At 43.4% G+C, this 12,546-nt stretch overlaps 1 protein-coding gene across 1 annotated transcript; it reads right to left on the reverse strand.

The window, feature by feature from the left end:
* Positions 1-3,146: 3,146 nt before the first annotated feature.
* Positions 3,147-12,269, reverse strand: LOC134318075 (cysteine-rich motor neuron 1 protein-like). The gene is made up of 5 exons (XM_062998820.1): positions 11,935-12,269; positions 10,726-10,956; positions 10,362-10,520; positions 9,081-9,263; positions 3,147-4,159 (listed from the first exon to the last, which is right to left on the reverse strand). The coding sequence occupies exons 1-5, from the start codon at positions 12,128-12,130 to the stop codon at positions 3,900-3,902; spliced, it is 1,029 nt and encodes a 342-aa protein (XP_062854890.1). The 5' UTR covers positions 12,131-12,269; the 3' UTR covers positions 3,147-3,899.
* Between the last annotated feature and the right edge of the window lie 277 nt (positions 12,270-12,546).

The following is a 12,546-nucleotide window of genomic DNA, read 5'->3' on the forward strand; positions in this document are numbered from 1 at the left end:
TGAAATAAACGCACAAAAAACTGAGAGAACATGCAAAACTCAAGGAAAAGTATCAAACCCAGGTCCTACTTGACCCATGTTGGTGCGTGGATATCCATTCCATGCCAACTTTCAGAACTGGAAATAAGGAACACCCTGGGCTGGCGGGTTGGCGGAAGGCGTAGGGTGGCGGGTGGTATGGCGGGTGTTTACCTGAGCGGGAGCGGGGGGTAGGCGGTTAGGGTTGCACCTATAAAAAATATAACGGGTCTTACACCGTCATAGGAACATTATCAAAATGTTTATTTAGGCTGTTTAAAATATATTATTTTCATTCTTTATAATAATAAATCAGAACCATATTTTAGGTAAAACAACATGCATAAAGAAAATAGTGCAACAACATATTTACATAATCTATCTTTACACTGACGTGCAGCCCCGGTTCTGGACTGCGTTGCTTAGGGGGGCAGTGAGAAAATCTGAAGGGGCAATGCCCACCCCAGCGCCCCCCATAGCGCCGGTCCTGCTTGTGTTACTTTAGCTGCGCCCTAAGCCGGATTCGAACCTAGGGAGGAAAGATATGCACGATGCGCTCGGCCCACTGCGCTACTCAGACAGCGGAGTAATAAACAGGTTGTTATGCTGATATGCCTGATATATCACCAAACGCTTTCTAATCCCGACGGCAGCAGCAGTTTCCTTCTGTTTCATACATATCGGCCTGTCTCAGTCTAATCTGCAGCATTTCTCTCCCATTGATAAAAATACAGAACAAAGCGTTTAGTTTCCAAATAAGGAACGATTCCGCATTTTACAGGACGGTTGGCAACCTTAATGATGATGGATTACGACGGTGCATTAGGGCCACTGTAAACAAATATATATTTTTAGGTTCTAATTTTGAGATAAAGTCGAAGTGATTTAGAGAATAAAGTGGAAATATTATGGCCAAAGTGTGTGCAGTCGTCGTGGGCTTGTCAGTTCAGAGAAGCTCGGCTCTCAGTACCTGGATCAGCCTCCAATGCACGTTACTGTGCTTATCCAGTAACCCACGATTACTTTTGGGTCGTTGTTTGTATTTTACGCTTCCATCCACATGACATGACGACTAAACCCATCAATGCAACCATTTATAGCGATGCCGTACGGCTTTAGTTTATCGTACAAGTCCGTATGCCATAAGGCCATAAGTCCGTCTGGTTCTTTCTTCTAAATAAACACAATTAATTACAAAGCCGTTTCAGCGTCCTTATGCTAATAACAAACTGTCATTTTAACACGAGGAGGTCGCTCTGGCTACAATATTTAGACTTAAATCTCAAAATCATATAATTTTTCTTGAAATCAAAACTTTAAAATCTATTTTTACAGTGGCCCTAATACGCTGTCGTAGAATATACCCTTATCATCAAATCTAGAACGTAGGCTGCTTCAGCTGTCCAACAAAAATATCTGTGTAATAGTAGTGCCGTAACCAGAAATGTAAAAAAGCTATTTCAACACAGGATAAGAAATCTTTGTATCTTGAGAAAGTCGAAACAACATGACTGGTCTGGTGCTGGAGCTTGAAGTCCACGAACCATTGTGCAATACGTCCACACAGCTACATGGATCTGGTTACTACATTTAGTTTAAAAACATGAAGATACAGGAGGGATGTGATGAAGTCTATATCACACAGGACAAACACTAGATTCTGGCTGCAGCATTAAAAATGTTTTCTCGACTTTCCCCTCCCCTAGATGCAGCCAAAAATCTATTTCATCTAAACTATTCTCTGTAAACACATGACTACTGACTTCTAAAAGCACCTCCAGTTTATAAGTTATAACATTCAGACATTTCTTGGTAAGCCAGAAATAAGACAAAAACTAATGCTGCAATCCAACAGCATTGTGTTTTTTTCCCAGAAGATTTTAGATAAACGTCAACTACTGTGATGTTCACCTTTAATGTCAAACATTTCTGATAGCCTGAAGTTGTCTCAATATACGTAGTTAAAACCATGAAAGATCAGAAAAGGATCCTTACTCAACCCACTTTAAGCTGTGCCACCACATCCACGTCCAAGATAAAGACCCAAACAGTAGGCAGGATATTCCAGAGAAACTCTATCCATATGGTCACCAGGAGTCATAATAATAATAATAATAATTATAACAGGACTGTAAGGTCAAATTCTGGCATGTAGAGTGGTGAGAGAGACGACCAGAGACGTGCCAGAAGCTTGTTGATGGCCATCAAAAGCAGCTAAATGAGGCGTGTATGTACATTTCTGACCTACAAAACTATCAAACTTATGAAATAACTCAGATTATGCTGTAGACAAAGTATGTGTTGAAATCCGGGTACTTGCGTGGCACAAGGGTAAATTACACTACTACACTACTATTGCTGGGATCCAGATCCAGAGTCCTCAGGGTGATATCAGCCAGTCAGGCGTCTACATATAGACACGACTGGCTATGACTGTTTGGCCGATGCCCTGCAATGGATTGGAATCCTATACAGGGTGTGTTTCTGCATTGTGTCCAGTGAGTGAGTGCCCAGGGATTTTTTTAGTTAACATAAAAATTTACATAAAAATGGTAAGAATGTCCTGACGTATGTTTGTGAACGTTTGTCTGAAAGATAGGCGCGAGAGAAAGCGTGGTGATGCCTAAACTCTTGTTTACTGGGTTTGAATTCCAGTGGTGCTATCAACCGAGCTGGGCATTGACACAGACATGATTGGCTATGTCGATAGGGGGTGGGTTTGGGAGGGAGTACGCTTCCAGTGCTGGTCCCTAGCCCAGGTAAAAACTGGTAGATTGCGTCAGGTAGGGCATTCGGCGTAAAAACTGTACCAGGTCTCATCTCAGATAATCATCTGTGACAATCCCTAAATATGGGAGCACCCGAATACAAACCATTTGCATTAAAAGCTCTTGTGTTTCTCTACTGTATTTACTGGATTTTTTATTTAATTCACTGTAATGTTTTATTTAATACACTGTATATTTGTAGAGTGTGAAGGTAGTTAATCTATTAACCTTTTTTTAACCAGTGACCCTATTTTAGATGCTTTTCATGAAAGTTTCATGACCTTACCACCAGCTCACTACCTTCCTAAGACCTTTTTGTTCCAGTGCTTACTGTCAAGACGTCAAACAGAATTCACACAGTTAGCCAAATAATGTGATTTATTTGAAGATTAAAAGTAATTATCATAACAAAACAGTGTGATTATTTCATATTGTATTCCAGCATATGCAGACCGATATTGTGTATTTTTAGTCAAAAAATGGATGAAGGGTTAAAGCATGGAGCCAGTATTAATGTAGGGGGTGCTTTTAAAATTGAATTAATAATCCAAGCTAATAAAACAATTAAAAAACTCATATTAGAACAAAAATAGAAGTTAGTATCTGTCCAGAATTCGAATCTCAGGTGAGCCCACACCTTCAGATTTGAGAACCGCTTGTTATAACATAAGGCTTGGCACGGTAATGTGGTGGGTGCCTGGGTTTGATTCCTCAGCATGTGTGGAGTTTGCATGTTCTCCCTGTGTCTGTGTGGGGCTCCCTCCTCCCACAGTACAAAGACGTGCATGCAATGACCTTGAGGTCGAATTCAATTGGAGCTACCAGAAAACACACACTGTGTGTTTGTGTGTGTGTGTGTATTTGTTCTCTGATGGACTGGTGACCTCTCCGGAAGGTGTTTCCTACCTTTGCCCAAAAAATCAGACCCACTACGACTCTTAAAAGGATAAAATGGTGGTAAAACAGACAATGAATGAATGAATGAATAAATGTGATAAGGTATAAATGCAAAGCTTCCATATCACATGCTGCTCTCACTCTCTAATTTTTTGCCTTATCTGTTAGACTAAATGCAACATGCATGAGTGCCAGATGTAATTAAGGGGGTCTGGATCAAATCTCATTTTTGACACACTCATAACAATCGCAGCAGGAGCCCGGACGACCCTCGGCCTTCGCCACGAGTTTGGGCTGCTCCCCCTCGGAGCAGATCTTGTGTTTGCGGGGGCAGCTCTTGAAGTCGCAGGTGCACATGGGGGGCACGGTGGGGCAGCACTGGCTGGGTTCGGTGTAGGGCTCCGTAGTGAAGGAGTCCGGCGGGCACGGCGGAGCGGGATTGTCGAAACAGATCATGTTAGGGCAGCCGGCTTCCTCTGGACAGAAGGAAAGAGAATTCAGAAAAGTCGTAAATGCCTCTCAGACATGATTGTTTACCTGTGGTGACCATATTTGGGTTTATATGAAAGGATTTTAGCATGGGCATGTGGGGCAGGATGGACTGGCAAAGTAATCTCATATATAAAGTCGGGGTTTAAATAGTTGACAAATGCATCAATACCCTTCAACTATGTTACTGAACTTTAATAAATAAGCAGCTACTATTTAACAAGACAACTAACAAATGCATGTATTAAATAGTTCGTCAGTGGAGCTATTTCACCAGAATGTGGTGCTATTACAGGTTTTTAATTATAAGCACATTAACATGTTATTGTTAATAACATGATGTTATTCCTAATGGGACACACACTTAAATTTAATAGCATCTGGAAGAACAGAATCTCTCTCTCTCTCTCTCTCTCTCTCTCTCTCTCTCTCTCTCTCTCTCTCTCTCTCTCTCTCTCTCTCTCTCTCTCTCTCTCTCTCTCTCTCTCTCTCTCTCTCTCTCTCTCTCTCTCTCTCTCTCTCTCTCTCTCTCTCTCTCTCTCTCTCTCTCTCTCCTTTAGCTGCACTTTTGTGTTTTGCTGAACTGGAACCTTTATTTAACACTGACACCTTTGCAGATCGTGCATTCTGCCTTCCTGCCTTTTTTTTTTTTTTTTTTTTTTTTTCTGTAACTCATCTGTGAATTTTCTTTTTAAGAGAAGTGCGGAAAGGCAGGACAAAAACACACAAAGAATAGCGCACGCAGACTACAAAAGCCGAATCCCTGACGTTTTTGTGACTTAAAAACCCTGACGGGATGCTTTTTTAGGTCCAAAACAGAGGACGTTTACCCCCAAGTCTTAAGGTGGATGGGCTACAACAGCAGAAGATTCGGTTCCTGTCAGCTCAAAGAAGCAATCGAAATCCAAATACAGTGGACACAGGTTCACTAAAATTAAACAACTGGAAGATGGTGGAGTCGCATTTTGACAGGAACTCAATGAATCCATGAACCCAACCTGCCTTGTGTCAGAAGATCAAAGCAGAGATGTTCACAAGTCCCAAAATACGAGTCCAAGTCAAGTCACGAGTCAATATAATCCACACAAAACATATATTATAAATGTAGCGTAGAAATAAAGAAATAATCTGTAAGTTCAGATAAAAACAACAACAGATTAGCGAGTGTATTTAGCCGTTTTACTTCGTGTCTTTACTTTCCTCCTCATTGTGTAAATGAATGTAATTTCTGTAACAAGAAGGTTCCAGTTAAAAGCTTCAACTGATACGTTTTGTTTTCATTACAGAACAAAAGCGCTCGATAAATCACGGCACAGCGGCCAAAATCCCAAACACAGCAAAAACAATCATAACCGCTGCTTACCTGAGCTTCTGTTCTTGCAGATGCTATTACATTTATAAGCGTGTGTCCCATTAGGAACGGAATCCGTTATTTTGTAAATGTGCTTATAATTAAAAACCTCCAAACTTTTCCCGGTCGTGAAGTAAAACAGGAAGTCGTTAGAAAGCCGATCGAGCGTTTCATTACCACGTCATCTGTGTGACGCAAACTGAATAAATGCAAATAACAGCATTTCTTACTAACAATTACAATCAGAAGCTCTGATTGGTTCAGAAAGCGTCTTTCAACCATCAGCACCGATTCTGTAGGAGCGTTCCATTCACCCAGGTTGTTCTTGTGAAGTGCACTACGTAGGGTATTCCACCATTTCAAGTGAGATTCAGATCCAAAGGTAACGAAAATGTTCAAATGAAGTGAACTTCAAACTGTGTAGGGAGTAGGGAGCGACGCTTCATCACTACACCGGAAGCTGGCTGGAACATTTACACATTGTGTGTGTTGTGGGTTAAGATGGCCGGAGCGTTATTATTATTATTATTATTATTATTATTATTATTAGAGAGCAGAAAATTACACAATCAGAATGATGTCAGATCATATATATATATACAGTGTATCACAAAAGTGAGTACACCCCTCACATTTCTGCAATTATTTCATTATATCTTTTCATGGGACAACACTATAGACATGAAACTTGGATATAACTTAGAGTAGTCAGTGTACAGCTTGTATAGCAGTGTAGATTTACTGTCTTCTGAAAATAACTCAACACACAGCCATTAATGTCTAAATAGCTGGCAACATAAGTGAGTACACCCCACAGTGAACATGTCCAAATTGTGCCCAAATGTGTCGTTGTCCCTCCCTGGTGTCATGTGTCAAGGTCCCAGGTGTAAATGGGGAGCAGGGCTGTTAAATTTGGTGTTTTGGGTACAATTCTCTCATACTGGCCACTGGATATTCAACATGGCAAAGAACTCTCTGAGGATGTGAGAAATAGAATTGTTGCTCTCCACAAAGATGGCCTGGGCTATAAGAAGATTGCTAACACCCTGAAACTGAGCTACAGCATGGTGGCCAAGGTCATACAGCGGTTTTCCAGGACAGGTTCCACTCGGAACAGGCTTCGCCAGGGTCGACCAAAGAAGTTGAGTCCACGTGTTCGGTGTCATATCCAGAGGTTGGCTTTAAAAAATAGACACATGAGTGCTGCCAGCATTGCTGCAGAGGTTGAAGACGTAGGAGGTCAGCCTGTCAGTGCTCAGACCATACGCCGCACACTGCATCAACTCGGTCTGCATGGTCGTCATCCCAGAAGGAAGCTGACGCACAAGAAAGCCCGCAAACAGTTTGCTGAAGACAAGCAGTCCAAGAACATGGATTACTGGAATGCCCTGTGGTCTGACGAGACCAAGATAAACTTGTTTGGCTCAGATGGTGTCCAGCATGTGTGGCGGCGCCCTGGTGAGAAGTACCAAGACAACTGTATCTTGCCTACAGTCAAGCATGGTGGTGGTAGCATCATGGTCCTGGGCTGCATGAGTGTTGCTGGCACTGGGGAGCTGCAGTTCATTGAGGGAAACATGAATTCCAACATGTACTGTGACATTCTGAAACAGAGCATGATCCCCTCCCTTCGAAAACTGGGCCTCATGGCAGTTTTCCAACAGGATAACGACCCCAAACACAACCTCCAAGATGACAACTGCCTTGCTGAGGAAGCTGAAGGTAAAGGTGATGGACTAAACCCAATTGAGCACCTGTGGCGCATCCTCAAGTGGAAGGTGGAGGAGTTCAAGGTGTCTAACATCCACCAGCTCCGTGATGTCATCATGGAGGAGTGGAAGAGGATTCCAGTAGCAACCTGTGCAGCTCTGGTGAATTCCATGCCCAGGAGGGTTAAGGCAGTGCTGGATAATAATGGTGGTCACACAAAATATTGACACTTTGGGCACAATTTGGACATGTTCACTGTGGGGTGTACTCACTTATGTTGCCAGCCATTTAGACATTAATGGCTGTGTGTTGAGTTATTTTCAGAAGACAGTAAATCTACACTGCTATACAAGTTGTACACTGACTACTCTAACTTATATCCAAGTTTCATGTCTATAGTGTTGTCCCATGAAAAGATATAATAAAATATTTGCAGAAATGTGAGGAGTGTACTCACTTTTGTGATACACTGTATATATATATATATATATATATATATATATATACACTCATGCAGCCCAAGACCATGATGCTACCACCACCACGCTTGACTGTAGGCAAGATACAGTTGTCTTGGTACTTCTCACCAGGGTGCCGCCACACATGCTGGACACCATCTGAGCCAAACCAGTTTATCTTGGTCTCGTCAGACCACAGGGCATTCCAGTAATCCATGTTCTTGGACTGCTTGTCTTCAGCAAACTGTTTGCGGGCTTTCTTGTGCGTCAGCTTCCTTCTGGGATGACGACCATGCAGACTGAGTTGATGCAGTGTGCGGCGTATGGTCTGAGCACTGACAGGCTGACCTCCCACGTCTTCAACCTCTGCAGCAATGCTGGCAGCACTCATGTGTCTATTTTTTAAAGCCAACCTCTGGATATGACGCCGAACACGTGGACTCAACTTCTTTGGTCGACCTTGGCACAGCCTGTTCCGAGTGGAACCTGTCCTGGAAAACCGCTGTATGACCTTGGCCACCATGCTGTAGCTCAGTTTCAGGGTGATAGCAATCTTCTTATAGCCCAGGCCATCTTTGTGGAGAGCAACAATTCTATTTCTCACATCCTCAGAGAGTTCTTTGCCATGAGGTGCCATGTTGAATATCCAGTGGCCAGTATGAGAGAATTGTACCCAAAACACCAAATTTAACAGCCCTGCTCCCCATTTACACCTGGGACCTTGACACATGACACCAGGGAGGGACAACGACACATTTGGGCACAATTTGGACATGTTCACTGTGGGGTGTACTCACTTATGTTGCAGCTATTTAGACATTAATGGCTGTGTGTTGAGTTATTTTCAGAAGACAGTAAATCTACACTGCTATACAAGCTGTACACTGACTACTCTAAGTTATATCCAAGTTTCATGTCTATAGTGTTGTCCCATGAAAAGATATAATGAAATATTTGCAGAAATGTGAGGGGTGTACTCACTTTTGTGATACACTGTATATATATAATTGTCACACGTAACTAATGTTGCTGACTTTGGTTGTCCACAAGTCATTTGAAATGAGTCCAAAGTCTGAAGTCGCTGTTTGGGTGACTCGAGTCCCCATCTCTGGAGCAAAGTGGTGGTGCTGGTTTGATGGTGTGAGAATTGGTGATGGATGGTTAAGCTGGAACCTTGATGTAAGGTTTTTAAAGGATTTTGGGTGTGAAAAGATGTTTTTTTGAGAGTGTGGAGTTTGCAGTTTGCAAGGTTAATTGAAGATACTACACTTATTCCAAGTGTGTGTGTGTGTGTTCCCTGTGATGGACTGGTGACCTGTCTGGGGTGTTTACTACCTTTTCCTTAATGAATCGGACCCACAGACAATAAATGAATGATTGAATTCTTACTCAGGACACTGCAGCATTCCTTCTCCTGCATCAGCGGCCGTTGGTACTCGCACGGACTCATCTGGCACACGCACTGGCAGTCCTGGACCTCACATCTCCACTCCTTACAAGTGTACCGGGGCTGAGGTTCTTCTTCAGCGTCTTTATCTGGCAGATCTTTGCTCGAGAAGTACATCATATCAGCTTCATGTGGATAAAAGGATTTGTACTTTTATTAGGACATAGTTTTAATGTTAGTTATGATTAAATAAAGAGTGGAACAGGGGAAAAGTAGTCAACCACTTTTAAAATACATTTAATATATCCGGGTGCGAATCTCGGTGCTATCCGTCGTCCGGGAGTCCACACAGACATGATTTGATATGTCTGAGGGGCGAGGGGGGTGGTCAATGCCCTGTGATGGATTGGCACCCTGTCCTGGGCATCCAGTGTTTCCCGATAGAACCGGACCGACCGCCACCCTAACTAGTATAAAGCAAATGAAACAAACAAATGATACACCCTGACAATTCCAGTGCACATATTCACTCAAAATTTACCCATAATGCCAGTTGTTTTTAACACATTTTGACCAGTTCTCATATTTTTGCCCATTCCTGCAATCTCCACTCCCTGCACAGGCTGAGGAGAGCTAAAACTATCACGTGCAAAGGCGGGTCATGTCTTTTTCACCTGACAGTGAAACACAATTCATCCAGCACTGGCGCAGACGCCTAAACCAGACAGCAGAGGGCGCAGTTACACAGCGGCATTGAAACCCTTTTCAAGAGCTCTCCCTCAGGCACAGCCAGCTGTGTCTGTTGGACACCTAGCCTGGTCGATAGGTTGATGTAAATGTAAAGTAAAATCAAGAGAAGAAATCAGGAACCACAACTCGTCCCCGGGTAGGTGTGGCACACGGGGTTCACAACAAGCTCTCAGAATAACGATAAGAAAGCCAGCGGTAGCTGCAGGGTGACCCGAATGGAGCAGGAACAACAGTTACTTGGTGTAAACGTAAAGCTGAAATAACTCCAGGCTGGTCGGGTGATGGTGTGACCTGATTTAAATCCTATTAAAGATTTGTGGGGAATGTGGAAACTAGGATTTCATTAGAGGAACCCTCACAAGATTGGGGGATTCTAGAGAATTTAACAAGAGAAATGAGTCAAAATTAAACCATGGTGCTTCAAAAAGCTCACATTAATAGTGCAACATACCGCCGCGCCACCCGCGCATGACCGAAGACAAAACGTGTGTAAATCTGATGTGCTATTTGTAATAATCCACATGACACGTCACCTTCCCAAACTTTGCGGCAGGCCTCGTAGCTGCCGTAGGAGAACATTAAATGGCAGCTCTGTTCCGAATAACAGTCGCAGTTTCCGACGCGGATGCTGCAGCCCCACTCCCACGGACACAGTGGATCGTTGTACCGATCAGATTTGTGACCCGGCAACTCTGGAGAAAAGGAAAGAAAAACAAAAAGATAAAAAATACACAAATAGTCTAGTGACAATGGCTCCCTCTTGTGGAAAAACTTCAGCCTGCTTGTAGTAATATGGTGCCTTATATGGCTAAACGGGTGTAGACTCCTGTTACTGACCTTGCTGTAATACTGTGGGCATTAATATGAGATTATTAATGATAGTAGTGACAGTTGTACCTTTACAAACTCCCATCTGTGGAGGCAGGGCCAGTTCATGTCCAGCGATGTGGACGCAGGGCAGTCCGTCATCGCAGTAACCCCACCGCCAGCTCGGCCCGCCGCACACCTGCCCCTTCTGCCTGGCACAGTGTGAACAGCACCCACAAGGGTCGGTCACTCTGCCGTGGCTACAATCACCCCGGCGATGCGGTGGGCACTGGACCTCGGAGCAGTTACAGCCTGGAGGCTCTGCGGAACAGAGAAGGTGTAGATTAATGAGAGGAAAATATTTATTTAAATGTGAGGTCAAATATAATTTCTCCCTCTACAGTGCATAATATTATTAAACCATTCAAGGAATCAGGAGGAATTTCAGTGTGTAAAGGCCAAGAGTGTGAGCTTAATCTAAACGCTCGTGATCTTCCATCCCTCAGACGGCGCCGCATCAAGATCCTCCACTCAACACTAGCTGATATAACCACATGGGTGAGGGATTAGTTTATCAGACCTTTATCAAACTCTACAATACAGAGTTACTGCACTAATCATACTTAACACTTTACTGTGCAAAAAAGAAGCCTTATGGTAACCATGTCCAGAAGCGGTGTCCACTTCTCTGGGCTCTGAGGCATCTAGGATGGACCATCACACAGTGGAAACATGTATTGTGGTCAGATGAGGTCATTAACTCTTCTGTGATGCAGCATTAATGCAAAAAAGTACGTTGAGATCTTAGAGCAACCTGTGCTGCCTTCAAGACGTTCAGCATTTTTCAACAAGACGATGCAAATCCACCTGCTGCACACATTACAGGCGTGGCTGTGGAAGAAGAGGGTACGGGTACTGGACCGGCCTGCCTGCAGTGCTGACCTGCCCCCAATAGAGAACGTGTGGAGGATTTTGAAACGACGACGACCCCCCGTACTGCTGCACATCTTAAGACGTGTTTGCAGGAAGAACGAGACAAAATAAAAGTTGAAACACTAAATCACTTGGTCTCCTCGGTGCCAAAACCTCTTTTAAGTGGTAAAAAGGAACGGCAACATTACAAAGTGGTAAATGCTTTACCGTCCCAACTTTTTTTGGAATGTGTTGCAGGCCTAAAATGCAGGAATGGATGTTTATTAATAAATGAACTGAAGTTGAGCAGATAAAACATGAAACACACTGTGATTAAGTCAGTAGTGGGATCTATTATACAGTAACAAAAATAAAAGATCTACTCACTGACACAGATCCCTCCTGCATAGCTGTCTTCATCCACCGAACTGTCGGGCAGACATTTAAGACCGGACACACATTTCCCGGTGATATATCGTCCACATTGTTGCCCTTCGCTCAGCCACACGATCCCAGAGTCGGACATCACCAGGCATGAGAGCGCCACCATCCAAACTGAGATCCACAAAGCTTTCGACGCCATAGTGCTTACCAAACCAGGACTGATCCAAGGACTCGAACCAACTGCGTCAGAATTTTTTGGACCAACTTTCTCCTGTCCTGCTTTCAAAAAACTGAGTCACTTAGTTTGTGTAAATGATGAAAACAGATGGGACAAGATTAACGACGCTTGCACAATACCAAAACCAGAGCGGTCTCTGTTATGCAACACACAGGAGCTTTAACAATGTGGGAGGGTTTTATTATTATTTTGTTTCTACACGTTTGTCTTTGTGAGAAGGAACGGAAAACACATTTTATCTAACAGTCGGACAAAATCATTGAGCTGTAATGCCTAGTTCACACTACACGATTTTTGGCCAGATTTCGCTCGGCGACTGGTCGGCGATTGATTTTCCGGGTCGGGAGCAACTCAGCGTTCGCTCGGCGATCAAAACT

This window comes from Trichomycterus rosablanca, chromosome 7 (genome assembly GCF_030014385.1).
Source record: "Trichomycterus rosablanca isolate fTriRos1 chromosome 7, fTriRos1.hap1, whole genome shotgun sequence".
NCBI lineage: Eukaryota > Metazoa > Chordata > Actinopteri > Siluriformes > Trichomycteridae > Trichomycterus > Trichomycterus rosablanca.

Bases quoted from the DNA above. Each gene is read 5' to 3' on its own strand.
- LOC134318075 (XM_062998820.1), bottom strand. From the start codon at position 12,130: ATGGCGTCGAAAGCTTTGTGGATCTCAGTTTGGATGGTGGCGCTCTCA. The intron at 10,957-11,934 runs GTGAGTAGATCT...TCTGTTCCGCAG, and splicing joins TGCAGGAGGGATCTGTGTCA to AGCCTCCAGGCTGTAACTGC. The intron at 9,264-10,361 runs GTGACGTGTCAT...ATCCACATGAAG, and splicing joins CTGCCGCAAAGTTTGGGAAG to CTGATATGATGTACTTCTCG.